This window comes from Vigna angularis, chromosome 3 (assembly GCF_016808095.1).
Source record: "Vigna angularis cultivar LongXiaoDou No.4 chromosome 3, ASM1680809v1, whole genome shotgun sequence".
Classification (NCBI taxonomy): Eukaryota; Viridiplantae; Streptophyta; class Magnoliopsida; order Fabales; family Fabaceae; genus Vigna; species Vigna angularis.
Window position 1 is genome coordinate 41,875,361 of NC_068972.1, and position 16,164 is coordinate 41,891,524.

General features: G+C 36.0%; 1 protein-coding gene across 2 annotated transcripts; it reads right to left on the reverse strand.

Annotated features, from left to right (window-relative positions):
• Positions 1 to 831: 831 nt before the first annotated feature.
• LOC128193333 (albumin-2-like) lies at positions 832 to 2,197 on the reverse strand. 2 transcript variants are annotated; one of them, XM_052875489.1, is made up of 2 exons: positions 1,473 to 2,197; positions 832 to 1,382 (listed from the first exon to the last, which is right to left on the reverse strand). In XM_052875489.1, the coding sequence occupies exons 1-2, from the start codon at positions 1,744 to 1,746 to the stop codon at positions 1,057 to 1,059; spliced, it is 600 nt and encodes a 199-aa protein (XP_052731449.1). In that variant the 5' UTR covers positions 1,747 to 2,197; the 3' UTR covers positions 832 to 1,056. The 2 variants fall into 2 exon arrangements, with proteins under 2 accessions (XP_052731449.1, XP_052731448.1); XM_052875488.1 differs by having other exon boundaries at positions 832 to 2,195.
• Between the last annotated feature and the right edge of the window lie 13,967 nt (positions 2,198 to 16,164).

Sequence of the window (16,164 nt, forward strand, 5' to 3'; positions counted from 1 at the left end):
CCGTTAATTGATTGTATGACTTCCCACTCTCACGCTTCACAGCTTGCAGACTTGCCACTGTACTTTCTTTTTTCTGCTCCATCTCACACCGCAAATACAGACACACACTGATCTTCGGATTGAACTACATGCTCGTCTAATCATATCATATAGAACAATGGTAACACACTTTTACGTTCACAATTATACATGTCAAATAGTATTTCTTATGTTTTTTTGTACTTTATAAAAGAAAGAGTTGTGATGCATAAGTTTTATAGATTCTAAGAAAGATATTCATCACTTATTACTGCAACAAGTGCACTGGTGGTTGGTTTTGAAATCAACACAAATCTTTTTACACAATTTTCTTTTTTAACTTTTTGAGTCTATTCACATTCATCTTTTATATTCAGGTTCTCGTTTATAAATCTCATCACACTTATCCTTTCTATTCAAATTCATATTAAAAAATCTACGTAATTTATTTAGCCTAGCTTAGAAAATAAAACAGGTATTCAAGCTTAATAAGTTATTTTAAGTTGAAATTTGGAATGCAAATTGTGTCACCTATTGAGAAAGAGAGTTTATCTTTCATAATAGATTATTTTATCACAAATACCTTTCATAAATTGTAGTTCTTGAAAAATGATCGCTTGTTCCTCCAAAACTAGTTTATTTATTCTGACTTTCTAGACATCTAAAGATCATACGCGGTTATAGAATATGATTACAGAAAGTTTCGTTTTGTAGAGGCATCTTTACTAAAATTACGATTTGATAAGAATTATTCATAAAGTAATGAAAAGTAATTTTATGGATTAAACTAAATCTATAACAATCATTCTATTAAACCAAACCACCCAGTTTTATTAAGTGGACAAAGTACACGATGATAGGAAACAAACATGCTGTACAGAAAAGGAAAGACAAACATTCAGACTTGTTACGTTAGGAAAGGAAATATGCTTCCAATCCTAATGTTACATTAAAGACAAAGAAAACAAACGTTGGAAATGAAAGCCTTATTGATTGTGACGAGGCCAAGGTGGTTGATGCATGAGAGTGAAGGCTTGTTTAGCTGACAGGCAAAATGCCTCTAAGAACGGGCCAACCATCAAGGATAGGCGTGACATCACCGACAAGAGTGTCATCTGTTTGACCTGGAGTGAATTTGATACGCACATACTTGTCTCCTTTGAAAAGGTAAGCTTCAGACTCCACGTGAGAAGCAAAACACGCATCAATTCCACTTTCAAAGATGGTACCATACAGAACAGGAAACCCATCACTGATGTTGCGAATGTTGCCAACAAGCTGCTTCGAATCATAGGCTATTCGAACATACTTATTGCCCTTGAATAAGTAAACTTCTTTTCCTTCTGTTGATCTAAATGCAGAGTCTATGCCATCAGCAAACACCGTGTTTTTTAGGACAGGAAACATTTGAGCAATTGTTGTAGGACCTGCGAGTATCTTGTCATTTGTTGTACCTGGAGCGTAGTCTATGTAGGCACAGAGGTTGCCGGAGAACACATATGCTTCACTCGCTTCAGTGTCAAAGGAACAGTCTATTCCAGGTTCTGCAAATGGCGTTCCTGCAAGTGATGGAAAACCACTACTAATCAAACGCAGACTGGTCAAAATCTTGTCATCAGTTCCTCCGGGAGTGTAATGCAACCGCACGTACATGTTCTTGGCGAAGAAATACACTTCATATTCTATTGATGAACGAAATGCAGCATTGATGTAAGGAGGGTTTGACATTTTTCTTAACAGAAGAAGAGGGAGTAAGGTAGATATAAAGAGTGCAAGAGAGATATATGATTTGATTTCGGGATGCTTGCATTCGTCCCCATGGCACCTATTTATACTGTTGGAGTGAGAATCTTTACTTATAGTATTGGAAACTGCTTTATTTGTACGCAAAGCACACCTGACAAATATTATCTATCGTGTCTCATCGTGTCAAAAAAAAGCATCCTAGTAAAGGTTATCCGTGCTGAATGTCACCTAAGTTTATTATTGTAATATCTAATGGCAAACATGTTGAGATTTTTGGATGTTTTTAATGGCACTTGAGATAAGGTTAAAGCGACGGTAACACTAACCTTAAAAGCCACTAAATTGGAAACGTAAGAAGATGTTATCTAAATTGTGCACGTGCTTTTTGTCATTACATAAACCGTTTGCTGTTTGCCTTTTGCATATTTTATATATATATATATATATATATATACATATATTAAAAATTAAGCGTGTTTTACAGTCAATTGGGAAATACTTTGAATGGTTATAAAGTTATAGAACAGACAGACGTAAATAAACCTAAAACTGCTAATTGGTAATGATAATTTGCTCCTTTGCTTCTACGATACTATAGTTTAATTAATAACATATAATCACTTATTGCATAACAATATTATATATCAAACTATTGAAAGAAATAACATTAGGTATTATTTTATAATTAGTCGTCGATCAAATCGCTTAGGTTTGTGAGTACATGGGAACATTTACTTCTAATGCAGATGATAATTTTTTTTTATGTTGTTAAGTTTTTATATGTGAATAGGAACATTTACTTGTAATGTAATATATATATATATATATATATATATATATATATATATATATATATATATATATATAAAGAGAAGTTTATAATAGAACTAAAATAGGCACAATCTTCACTCACAGACTTAAACTTTCTTAATCACAAATTCACGTATATGCATTAATTCTCTTATCTCAATATATGAGAGGTAAATTACACTACAGAATTTTGAAATCTTAAACTAAAATTAGAACAACATTAATATTAATATAAGAATACACATAATTATCAGTTAAAATATAAAGCCGGTCAAACTTTTCTAAAATATGTAGTTTCACTCTCTTTAAGGACTTATCTGCAAAGTATTGCGCAAGAAGTTTGACACAAAAGGCTTGGACACTTCAATCATCCAGTTGTTGTGAATCTGCAAAGAACAGAATTGGTTCAAGATCTCCCTTATCTTGAATCTGAAATTTCATACTGTAGAACTTGTCAACAAGAAAAGCAATCAAGACTTCCATTCAAACAATCAACTTGGAGAGCTACAGAAAAGTTGCAATTGATACACACAGATGTGGGAGGACCTCACAACACTCCATCTCTAAATGGCAGTAGGTATTTCTTGATTTTTATAAATGACTACTCTAGAATGTGTTGGATATATTTTCTTAAATACAAGTCAGAAGTTGCTAGTATATTTTGGAAATTCAAGCAATGGATTGAAACACAAAGTGGTTATAAAATTCAAGCATTGAGATTTGACAACAACAAGGAGTACACTTCAAATCAATTTAATTCTTTTTGTGAAGAAGTGGGAATTGAACACCAACTCACAACACCATATACTCCACAAAAAAATGGAATCAATGAAAGAAAGAACCGCCCCATTATGGAGATGGCTCGATTTTTAATGTTTGAGAAACATTTGCGAAAAGAGTAGTAGGCTGAAGTTGCACACATTGCAGTCTTCCTTCTTAATAGGCTTCCCACAAAAGTTGTCATAAAGAAAACTCCATATGAAGCCTGGTATGGTTTTAAACCCTCTCTGAAAAATCTCAAAGTATTTGGTTGCTTGTGTTTTGTTTATATTCCACAGATAAAACGAGATAAGTTAGACAACAAAATAGAAGCTGGGATTTTATTCGGGTATAGCTCAAACTCTAAGGCTTATAGAATTTTTCTACCAAACACTAGGAAAATTTTAATAAGCAGAGATGTTCATTTCATGGAAAATGATGAATGTGATGAAGAACAAGTAGTTAAATTTCATGATCAAGTTTCAAAATTTCAACTTGATACAAATGAGCTAATTGATGACATTCCAATTAGAGGTATGAGATTAATTTATGATATTTACCAAAGATGTATAATAAAAAATTTGATAACAGTTCTATGGTCAGGCTTTTACTTTTACTACTGTACATACACGAGAGTGCTTGGCTTGGCGTGGTGGCGTGGTTACAGAAAGATTCCTGAGCTTTCCTCAGTTGATGTTACCTTTCTTCATACAGCCATTCAACAGCAAAGATTCGTGCAGACACACACAGTGAAAGTGCAGTATGGATATGAAAGCGCCATTGACCAGAACACGGACTTCATATGTGGTTGCTAGTGGGTAGGTCGTTCTATTTATTGAGGGATCAGAAGCATAATATATTGGTTGCTAGTGTTGAAAGTTGTGTGCGAAGGGAGAGTTGTTGGTTGTTTTGCTGAAACGAGGAAGACAAAGTGGTGAGGTTAGTAAGATCGTGTGATGTATGTCCAACCAGATATTGTTGGTTTTCATTTGCAGGGTTGTAGACGGGGAGGAAGAAGGACGTTGCGCATGTTGATGGCATGAAGAAGCAAAGGGTTGAAGATGAAGATGAATCCGCGTGTTTGAGAGGCGAAGAAGACGATGAACAATGTATGAAGAGGGTGGCGTATTCGGTTATAACAGAGACGTATTCAGTTACACTCGTACGAAGTTATTTGTCCACATGTGTATTCGGTTCCCTCAAAGGGGTATTCAGTTACACGGTTAGGAAATTTTGTGCAACAAAATGTATTTGGTACGGGGAGGGGTATTGGGTTCCAAAACGATCTCGGGAGCAGCTAGTGGAAGCGTTCGGCCAGGGTTGTTCTTGGACGGCACCGTGGAGGAGGCGAATAACCGGAGTGGAGAGGTATGATAGGGGTGAGTGGTTGTGTGTGCTGAACATAAGCATTGGAATCGGTCTTCTTCGTAGGGAATGAGAAGGTTTCGGTGGAGGCTGTTATGGAGGACGTGGTGAAGGTGGCGGAGGCCATTGAGAGAAAATAAAGTGGAGAAGGAAGCAACAATCTCATGAGAAACGAAGGTGGAGAAGGAAGCAAGAGAATGCGGATGAGGAGTGAAACATGTGTAGTCCATGCACAGGAGTGGATGGTGGTGGCTGAAAGATCATGAGCTCTGACAGTGCGTTTGTGATGCAGGTGTTGACTGGGTGGAGGTATTGTGATCGTGGTGGACGTACGTGCTTGAAGATGGTGGAGATTGGCAACGTCGTGGAGCGGTGTGTGAGCTACGAAAGGTGGTGGAGGTTCATCAACACCATCATTGTGTATGCTTGGTATTGTATGGAAGGAATTGGTGTTTTCTTTTTGTTTGTTGAAAATGAAAGCAAATTGTCATGACTTTGATAGTTTAAGTATGAGTTCTTAACCACTTTTTATACAGTTGCATTGGTAGAAAAGACGTGACTGTGTGGTTGGTTGTGAAAGTGGGGGACTGTGGTGCATCAAGGGAGCAAAGTGGTACATTTGAATGTAACATTCAAACTTATTTTCAATCTTGTGCAAGCATTGAAAAATGGGGTTGTTACCTAATCAACTCATATAATTATGTTTGCAGGTTAGGTTTGTTTTAGAGTGATTTTGTAAATTGAGAATTGAACGTAGCATCTACAGAAGGACAAATTGGTTATGTGATTGGACGAAACATCCTAGTGCCCGTCATTTCTGGAAATTTTTTGCTCAATCCAGCTTGAACTGTGCATACGTGTTGAACGTCTTCAAGAGGTAAGTTATGGTTAGGATCTAATTGTTTGTCCTTGCTTGTTGATATTTTTAATATTCAATAATTTCTTATAACTTACTTTGTTATTGTTTTCATTAATTGCTTTGTTCAAAAAATTGTCAAATGGCCTCATCATCAACCAAAAGGCCAAGAAAAAGTCGTAAGGGAAAAGAAACCCTCACTAAGGCAGAAGATGCAGCCTATGTCAGACCATCTGTAGAAGAACAATTAGATCAACGTCGTTTCTTCACTCACAACCATAAGATGGAAAACTATGCAGCTGATTTCTACACAAGGAATATTGTTGGTCCAAAGATAATGAATTTTGAATCATTTGCCGGTTCAGGGTTATTTTTCCAACATCATCTTCTATTTCAAGGGGTGGTCGAATTTCTTACATTGCAGGGACCCTACTATCCGGATTTAATCAAAGTTTTTTATTCAAATCTGAAGATTTCTGGAAATGGATATTTGCTCAGTGAGGTAAACAAGAGAAGAATTAGATTGAAACCTGCTGATTGGTTGAATGTAGCTAATATGAAGTATGAAGGTCAAAAATTGTGTTATTCAAATATCCCAGAGGACTTTCCATATGACCGGGAGATGGAATTAGCTACTATGGTTATACTAGAAATGCAGGGTCACCGTGTTAAAACGGTTGATTGTTTGAATATTAATGATAGACTTCTGCATTATGTTATTGTGCACATGTTGACTCCACGACCTTGGAATTTTGCTAGGTTATTGCAGGAAGATATCTTTATGATATGGGTCCATAAAATAATATAGCTATCAATTGGCCTCATCACATCATGCATCATATATGTATTTTACTGTAGCATTTTACTGTAGCATTTATACATAAAATTATTTTTTATTTCAAAAATATCTAGTATCTTAATTACAACAAATTTCAAAGGTCATACAGGCCTCATCACATCATGCAGCATATGCTTAAATGCAAGGCTGGTGACACACCCCTACCATACGGTGTCCTTATCACACAAATCATGCAATATTGTAGAGTTCATGTTGATGCCGATGTCAGCACTCATATTGGGACCCGAGATCATTTTTCAATTAATTCTTTAAAGAGGTTGAATATTGTTAATGTCAACGGTGTTTGGCAACACGATGTCGGTGATGATGAAGAAGAAGAGTAACCAGACCATCATGACAACACTGTGCAACCTCCTCCACATCTTTCAAATCCTAATATGATGACTCAAATGTGGGAAGGGGTACAAGACTTGCAACACAGAATGTAGGGTATGGAACAAATACAGGTGCAGGTTCAACGTATTGAAGATAACTTGGCAAACCTTTCCCTCGACATGAACCGCCAATTTGCTCACCTCAATCAGAATGTTAACTTGATTCTTCACCATTTAGATGACTAAGTTCATTTTTATTCCGATAATGTATTACATGACCTTTTTTTCCTTAAATTGACTTATGTGTTTGCAATATTACATTACCTATTTTTCAATGTTATTATCTTTCACATCAGCTTTGCTAGTTTTATTTAGGCTTAAATGCTTACTTCGTCCCCAGGTTAAGAGGTGAATTTCTGTTTAGTACCCGGTTTTAAAAATGAAGACATTGAATCCTAAAGTTGCAACACAGAATTTCTTTAATTGCAGTACTGTTTTCTTCTTTTTTTTCTACCCCTTCCAGTACAATTTTTCTTCTGCTTCACCAATTGGCAGGTTTGGAAATATTGTGTTTCTGCCATATACAATTCAGTCTGTACATAAGATGAGGGGTTGCATATTGTTTGGTCAATAATTCACAAATCAATAAATTTTTGGAAACAAAAAGTTTTTTAAGATAATATATATATCTTGGTCTCGTCTATTGTGCAGTGACCTTTTTTCTTTTTTTTTTCTTTTTCTGTTTTGTGTTTTTTGTTGTCTTTTGCCTTGTTTAATGATTTTGGTGAACTCTATGTGTTTCTCCATTTTGTTTTACTCTTCTTGTTCCTTTGTGCATAATGGATCCACGTCTTTTACCTTCAATCCAATCTAGTGCCTTCTTCATTGTTTTGACTCATGAGGAATCTTCTCCAGAGGAATGTGAATTTTCTGGTGCAAATTTGAGGAGGTAAATGGCTGGTGAAACCATTCTGAGCTAGTAACAAGGATTTCCAGCTAGTAATGTCATTCAAGCCGCTTTTTCAAATTTCCAACTATATCAGGAATTGGTCCAGAGAGTTTGTTTGCTTGGAGACTAAGGGCATCCAAATTCATCAAATTACCTATAGAGGGAGAATTGATCCAGAAAAATTATTAAAGCCTAAATACAGCATGGTGAGCTTAGTCAAGTTTCAATGGTGGCAGAATAAGGAGAGAGAGGAGAGAGAAGAGAGAAAAGAGAAAGAAGAGAGAAAAAGCTGAGTGTTACAGAAAAGCAGAAGAGAGAAGGGAAAAAGTGCTCCACGTCAAATAAAGTTAACGTTGTTACTGTAAATTTAACGGAGAGGACTTTATTCAAACAATTTTTACAACTTTAGGATCCAATGTCTTCATTTTTAAAACCAGATATTAAACAGAAACCTAGGGACGAAGTAAGCATTTAAGCCTTTTATTTATTGTTGATCTGCAAATTAAATGCACTCTCCAATCATTGATGAACTGCAAAAACAAATTAATCAATCAAGAAGATTATGTGCTGCTCTTCAACGACATACACAGGCCATGGAGCGTCGAATATCCCTAGTAAATGCTAGGATTCAATCATCTAATCCAACTACAGAAGAAATTGAAAACTTATTACGGACTATGAACATTGAAGATCATAATTTATTCAGACAGTGCTTCGACTTTTTATCTGCGCATCCATCCCATACAAGACGTCTAATAGGGATGCCAATACAATATCGCTTCAATACATTGCAACGATACCTTACTGAAGCAATGTCATCATGAACTATTACAAATATATTTGTATGTTTAAATGTTGCCACTTTTTTTTAGGTCATGTAATATTATAACTTCGTTTAATTATTTGTTTGTTTAAAATTAATCAATCTCACTTCCGTAATAAATACATGTATACTACTTGGTAGTAAATTATATTACAAACAAATACTACATTTAAAAATAAATTCATTTTACTACATTATAACTTTTATAATTTTTAAAAATTAATTTTAAAAATTATTTATAATTTGTGTCTCTTTATAAACATTTTTACAATTAAATATAACATTAATAAATAACATTTTATATTACTTTAATAACTAGGGGCCTTTTGGTAATCTTTAATTCCTACCAATTAAACTAATTTTTAAAATTTGTCACATCAATCAAATCCTATACTAATTCTCACAAACTTTACTTTCAAATCCACTCTCAATTACCCACAAATCCACTCAAAAAAAAACAAAAAAATTACCCTCAAATACACTCAAACACTATCAAATCATCTCCCCCAAATCCCTATAAAATAACAAAGCCTAAAAGGAGAGTGGTGCAGCAGCGGCGTTCGAAGTGCAGCGGTGGAGGTGGAGAGAAATGAGCATTTGAAAGTGCAATTTCCATTATCAAAACTCGAAACTGACAGAGAAGTGACGGAAGTGACCGACGCAATCGAAAACTGACTGGTGCAGCAGAGGGAAATGACCCTTCCAATATCTCGTTTGTTTCGTGTTGTGCAATTTTCTTAACTCTTTGTTCACTTGAATTTTGAGAGGATTTGAAGCTAAATTTTGTTGTTGTTTATTTGAGTGAATTTAGAAGTAACATTTATGAGAATTAGTGTAGGATTTGAGTGATGTGACAGATTAAAAAAATTTAATTCCAAATCCACTCTCACTTACCTCTAAATTCACTAAAATAAATAACAAAAAAATGTATCTTCAAATCCTCTCAAATCCACTCAATCACTCTCTCCCAAATTCATTCAACTGAACATAATATTTTTTATATAATGTATTTTGGTGGAAAGAAAACAAGCATTGGTGTATGTAATTGGTAGTGGAAAATGTAATTCAAATTTAATCGACTAAATACAAATAATTCCACTCAAATTCAAATTCAAATCTAAATTAAAAGAAAGGTTTAAATATTTATAACATAGTTTCATACATGTTTTTATAAACGAGTTTATAAAAGACACTAATATAACTAGTCAAAACTTAAATTTTCTTTAAGAGTTGCAGATGTAATTTTATTCTAAAATTACACCAAAATGATAAAAAGAAATCATTTATGACAGTTATAAATATTTACTGTTCTATAAGGTTAGGGGTTGGATTAGGCGTAACCTAAAAAGCTACTTTATTGTTGTCATGTGGTCGTCATGATATAACTCAGGAAAGTGCTCCATTCGTACCATAATAGGTTATTTGATTAAGAAACAAATATTATATAGACAAAAGGATAAATATTGTCATCATTAACAAAATTATAATGATACGGTTAAATATTTTTTTATTATATATTTATATTATTTTTAATAATTGTAACATTCTAAAAATATAGATAAAAGGAGTTAATATATAATAATGTAGTAAAACAGTTACTAGAAATATAGTTAACCTTACAATAAAAGTTTAAACTTTACAATAATTTTATACTATTACAAAACCAGATATATAATCGGTCACTTCAAAACTAGAATTATAACCAAACGGTTAATACAGAACAATGCTTAGCTCTAGTACCGAACGATCCTAATCTACACAGCAGGATCATCGTCATGCAACGCCTACTCCAACAAACACTCATCTTCCTCTACTCACACCCACAAGGTGATCATTGCAAAGAAGAATTTCAAACGAAAAGAATAACAAAAAAAGGGTAAACTAATGTAATTTAATTAATCATACAAATAAAGCAAATACATAATCTTATAACTATTAAACACTCAAAGTTATGAAATCACCAACCACCCATGAGAAGATTAACATCAATGTTTATTTAATTTCTTGAAAAATATACAAAATATTATTACCTTGATGGTTAGGTTTTTCTTAGTTTTACATTCATAAATTCACATACAACGAAACATACAAATTTATTTCCAATTAACCGTATTTTTCATTCTGCAGTTATATATGTAAATTAACACTTTGGGTATATTTATTTTAAGAAGAAATACGGTGTGGTAGCTTTAATTATTAAAAATTTGTTTTTGCCTGTTTGATCTTATCAATATCACATTTCGTCACGTGCTTTATGTACAGATACGTCCATACAGATATCATAATTTTGATACCTTAAAGTTGATTTGACTATTTAAATAAAGAAAAATATAAAAATATATATTTTTTGTAATTAGATGTTATAAAAAAATTATTAAACAACTCGAGGAAAAAGTTTTTGGACACCCTTCTTAAAAGTATATTCATTTGACCCTTTTTTTTTATTAATATAATAATTTATATTACACTTTTAAATAAAAAAAAGTAATCTAAACATAACTAAAATATATATTATTATTTTCCGTTATTTTATCCTTTTTAAATAAAAAATATCAGGATATGTGTATAGAGTGAATAAAATGTAAAAAAAAAAAAGTTTAATACATCATTTTATCCCTAGTTTTGAGGTTTTTGTTTCAAGTCGTCTACATTTTAAAAAAATTCAGTTAGACCTTATATTTCGTTAAAAGATATTCAAAATGGTCCTTTTGGCTTACGGCGTTAAAAACATAACGGTGCAGTTGCCTCCATGGCCAAAACTGAATTACGTGTAAAGTTTTTGCAATACGTGACACATATGATATATTTGAATGTGTAAATTAAAATATATATATATATATATATATATATATATAATGATGTCAGCTAGATTTAACAAAATGGGTTAAATCAAATTATCCTTATCTAGGAATGCTATCGCGATTTTTGGGTTTAACAATCTGGTGAAATTGGTCTTGTAATCACTATGGCATGGTGATTCTTGGAAGGTCAAATTTAAATAGCGTATGTATGTGAGGTAAGTGTTACTAACTATAACCTACTTACTTGATGTTTTTGTTGTTGAATTTGGGGGGTTAGGGTTTGAGGTGGAAATAGAAGGTGGAAAGTAATGGTGGAGAGGAAGTGGATGATGGAGCGGAGCTGGATGATGGAGTGGAGCTGGATAGAGATGGTGGACTAGATTTGGAAAGTAATGGTGGAGAGGAGGTGGACGGTGGAGTGGAGGTTACCAAAATTCCTAGTATTAGCTACATTTATATTAACATATCATAAGCATTTGTATTTTAATTATTTTATGTGCATTTTTCTTGGTATATTTTTAGACATAATATTTTTAGTATATTATTGCATATAATTGAATAACTAATTTTAATTGCACTAGGTTATATTTTTTTAATTTTATCTTTTATTATTTGTATTGTGTTTTTATTAACTTTTGGTATAAGATTTTATAATAATCCATTGAATCTATTTTGTATTCATTAGAATACAACTCAGAGTTAATTCTCTGGTCAGTTAATTACTAAGTTGAGAAATGAAGTTTCTTGGAAGAAGTAGCTTTAATTTGATACCATTAATAATAGCTTATTTCCTAAATATGCAAATAAAACATCACAAAATTTGCAACAATTTATTATAAGAACTATTCTATCTTAGAATCTTTCTCTATAAACATTTTTAAGAAAAAAAACTTACATATTTCTCTGTACATGATTAAAATCATATGAATTTAAATCATTCTTAATTAATATAATCTCTCTTTAAATAAAACAAAAGCACTTTTGATATTCAAAATAACTTAGACATATTTTTTAATTCACGATGTATCAATTATAGATAAACTTGTGAGAATAAGAACAATCCAAATGGAATACTACTTTGATATATTCGACTTGAAGTTCGCAGAGATATGAGCTACGCAAGAGGATCATCACTCACACCCTTCTTTAGTCTCAATATATATGATTTTATTTAATTTTTATAATATCAATACTCTTCTTGTTTATCAAAAAAAAATGCCAACACTATTTAAAAACTAATATTAAATAAATACAAATTATAAGGTATTTCTTGTTTCTTATGTAGTACATCTAATGGTAAAAGATGGTGTACTGATAGGTCCTCCCGGCATAAGACACGCCCGCCCAGTAATCCGGACGTCCGCCAAATAATCTAGGATCGTCCGTCCTTAGAAACCGGACAGCCGTCCAAGGACGTCCGCCCAGGAATCAGGAACGAACGAGCGGCCAACCATCTGAGAGGTGGACGTCCGCCCAAGGTTGGCATGTCCGCCCAATGTGGGGGCGTCCGCCCAATGTGGAACTTCCGCCCAAGAGCTAGACGTTCGCCCAAGAAGTAGGACGTTCGCCCAAGGACTGGACGTCCGCCCAAGAGCTGGACGACCGCCCAAGGATTGGACGTCCGCCCAAGCAAAGCATCGTCCACCCAAGAGCTGGACGCCCACCTAGGGTAACATCCCTGACCGACCATCATTCCCAACCGACGCATTTCGCTGATTACACGGTTAAATGCTAATGACACATTAAGTCCTTAATAAAGATTAAGGTATTATTGGGCCGTTTCCAGGCCCCCAAAAGGTAAAAGCCCATTACGATCAGTATAAATAAAGGTCTCAGGTATGATTTCCAGACAGATTGCTTAGAACGCAACACATGCATGCATTATTCAACGCCCTGTCATATTACTGACTTGAGCGTCGGAGTGCCTTTAGCAGGTACCCGGCCCCTCCCCACTGGGAGGGTGGAGCAGCGCTAAGGAGAGGAAGGACGCCCGCCCGGCTTGGAGCTGAAAGCAAAGGATCATCCGCCAGGAGGGGAGGACGCCCGTCTGATAAGGCTAAATTATACCATATTTTAAGCATCATTTCAATGGCAAAATCAACTCCTTTCTTACTTATAACTTGCTTAATCCTCTTCTCTTGCCTTGTTTTCTAAATAATTGTGTTTTTGGCTACCTTGATGTACTTTCATCAATAATCCCTTGTTTTGTAGCTAAAAATGAGCTTGGAAGACTCTCCAACAAACGATAGAACTGGACCAAGAAATTAGCACGAAGAAATGCCATCAGCAGTGCAAGAACGCTCGTCCCAGGAGAGCGGACGCTCGCCAGAAGGCAGAAGAGCGGACGCTCGTCCAGAGTGGAAGCACGAGCGGACGCTCGTCCAGTAGCTGGAGGACGTTCGTCCCAGATTGAGGACGCTCGTCCAGTCAGGTGGTCGCTCGTCCAAGAGAGCGGACGTTCGTCCAGAAGGACGCTCGTCCAGGAGGACGCTCGTCCAGGAGGACGCTCGTCCCAGAAGCGGGCGCTCGTCCAAGAGAGGGGGACGTTCGTCCAGAGGAGAGGACGTTCGTCCAAGGCAGAGGGCGCTCGTCCAGCCAGGCAGAAGTGGACGCTCGTCCAGCTAGGCAGAGGACGCTCGTCCAAATTGCAGAGAGGACGCTCGTCCAGAACGCTCGTCCCAGCCAGGAGGACGCTCGTCCAGGAAAGAGGACGCTCGGCCAGATTGAAGGACGTTCGTCCAAATGCGAGAGGCTCGCGCTCGGGCGCGAAAACAGAGGGGCGCCTGGGCGCGACTTTTCGCCAGATTTGAATTTTTGCGAGAGCTTCGCGCTCGGGCGCGACTGACAGAGGGCACCCGGGCGCGACTTTTACTGATGTGGCAGACAGCTATTTAACCCTAAAACGCGAAGGGGAAAGCGTCTTTGGTCATTTGGAGGCGCGATTTCACTGAGAGGAGAGCTTGGAGGGCTGCTAGGGTTCGTGGGAACACTCCCTTCTTCCCCTTGGGTTCTCCTTCTTCTTCCATCTTCCATGTTGTAAGCTTTAGGGTTCTCCATGGAAATGGAGAACCAAACCCATCTTGTTGGGATTATTTGTAGCCTTTGAATTCTTGTGTAATTGTTGAATGATTTGATTATATATATGTCTTTTCTATCAATTGCTAGTATTCTTGTTTCCAATCTTAAAGCTTGCATGTAATGGGAACGTTCATGGCTTGATTTTGGGGTTTTATGGATTATGGGAACGTAAGATGAAATCTTGAACTGAAATAAGAGTCCTTGTGGGTCATTGATTCTAGGAATGGAAGATGATTCACATGTTGTCTTAGATCCCAATTCTTTAATGCGGGTTTTGCTTGTTAGATTGCCAAGGAATTGGGATTTGATAAGGAAAACCTAGGCTCTTTCACCTAAGGAATTAGGGCTAGAGTGTTTTAGTGGATTGACTTTAGTAAATTGATAGAGAGGAGATAAAATTGGTTATACACAAGAGTGCATTGGTGAAAACTAACCTTAGCAATGTCATTTCATACCATTTCTAGTCTTTTCCATTTTCAAGTGCCTTCAATACCAAAGTCCAACCTTGTAATTATGTATCAATTTACATTCCTGCACTTGTTCTGTATATTGATGTTATGTTATTGAGTCTATATGAGTTGTTAATCGCACAATTCTCTAGTATTACGAGTCTCTTGGGAAAACGATACCCGGTCTTACCGGTTTATTACTTGAACGATTCGGTGCACTTGCCGAAATCGAGCCCAACAAGTATTTTTTGAGCTAACAAGTTTTTGGCGCCGTTGCCGGGGATTTGGGGATTGAACTCGAGTCCTAGCAACGGCCAACAAGTTAAATTGGGCCTCATCAAGTTTTTGGCGCCGTTGCCGGGGACTCGTGTCAATACTAGACTTTTGTGAGGTTTCTAACTTATGTAGACTTGATTTTGTATATAGAACTAACTCTTTTGTTGTAAATAGATTTTCAATTTTACTTGGGCTAATTTGTGGCTGTAGCCTAGTTGTGTCTAAGTGTATGCAGGGGATGTTCACACAAGGAGGACTGCAGCCTCAAAGACATCATGAAGACCCTGAGATTGAAGGAATTATAGGACACAAGGAGACAACTATGTGAGCATCACAAGCTGCCCCAACTTCTTCCTTCCTTGAAGATGCTCCAAGTGCTAAGTGAAAGATGAAGAAAGGAAGAAGAAAAGAGAAAGACTAGTCACCACCACCCTTTGATGAGAGACAAAGAACTCAAGCCTAGCAAGCCAAAGTTGATCAAGAGGATTGAGTATTTAAAGATGTCAAGGTAGTGGAAGGACTAAGATAAAGAGAATTAAGCTTTGAGAGTTGATTTGGTGACTAGAGAGTGGTTCAAGAAGAGTTGGTGGAAGGAGCACACCAACATCAAAATCTGCACTTCATTGAGTAATCCGTCAAGCTAATGACGTTAAACAAGCGCTTTTGGGAGGCAACCCAGTTTTATTACCTATTTTACTTGTGTTTGTGTGGTTTTTATGTTGTGTGCATTAGTGGCTTATGTTTTGCATATTTGTGTAGTTTTGAATTGTTGTGATTTTTGAGTTTTGTTGTTGTTTTTGTGGTTTGTATAAGTGTATTAGGTTAGTTTTAGCTTGTTTGGTGTGTGAGTGCATTGAATGAAGGTCTAGAACCAAAAATCACATGGTGAGTGGCCAATTTCGCAGAAATCTGCATTATGCAGAAAACTGATATGGCGCCCAAGCGCCCCCTGCTGAGGGGCGCCCGGGCGCGAGCTGCACGAGGGCCATCCTGCACCAACTTGACCGAGTGGCGCCCAAGCGCCCCCTACTGAGGGGCGCCCGAGCGCGCGATGCACCAGT

Bases quoted from the DNA above. Each gene is read 5' to 3' on its own strand.
- LOC128193333 (XM_052875488.1), bottom strand. From the start codon at position 1,746: ATGTCAAACCCTCCTTACATCAATGCTGCATTTCGTTCATCAATAGAA.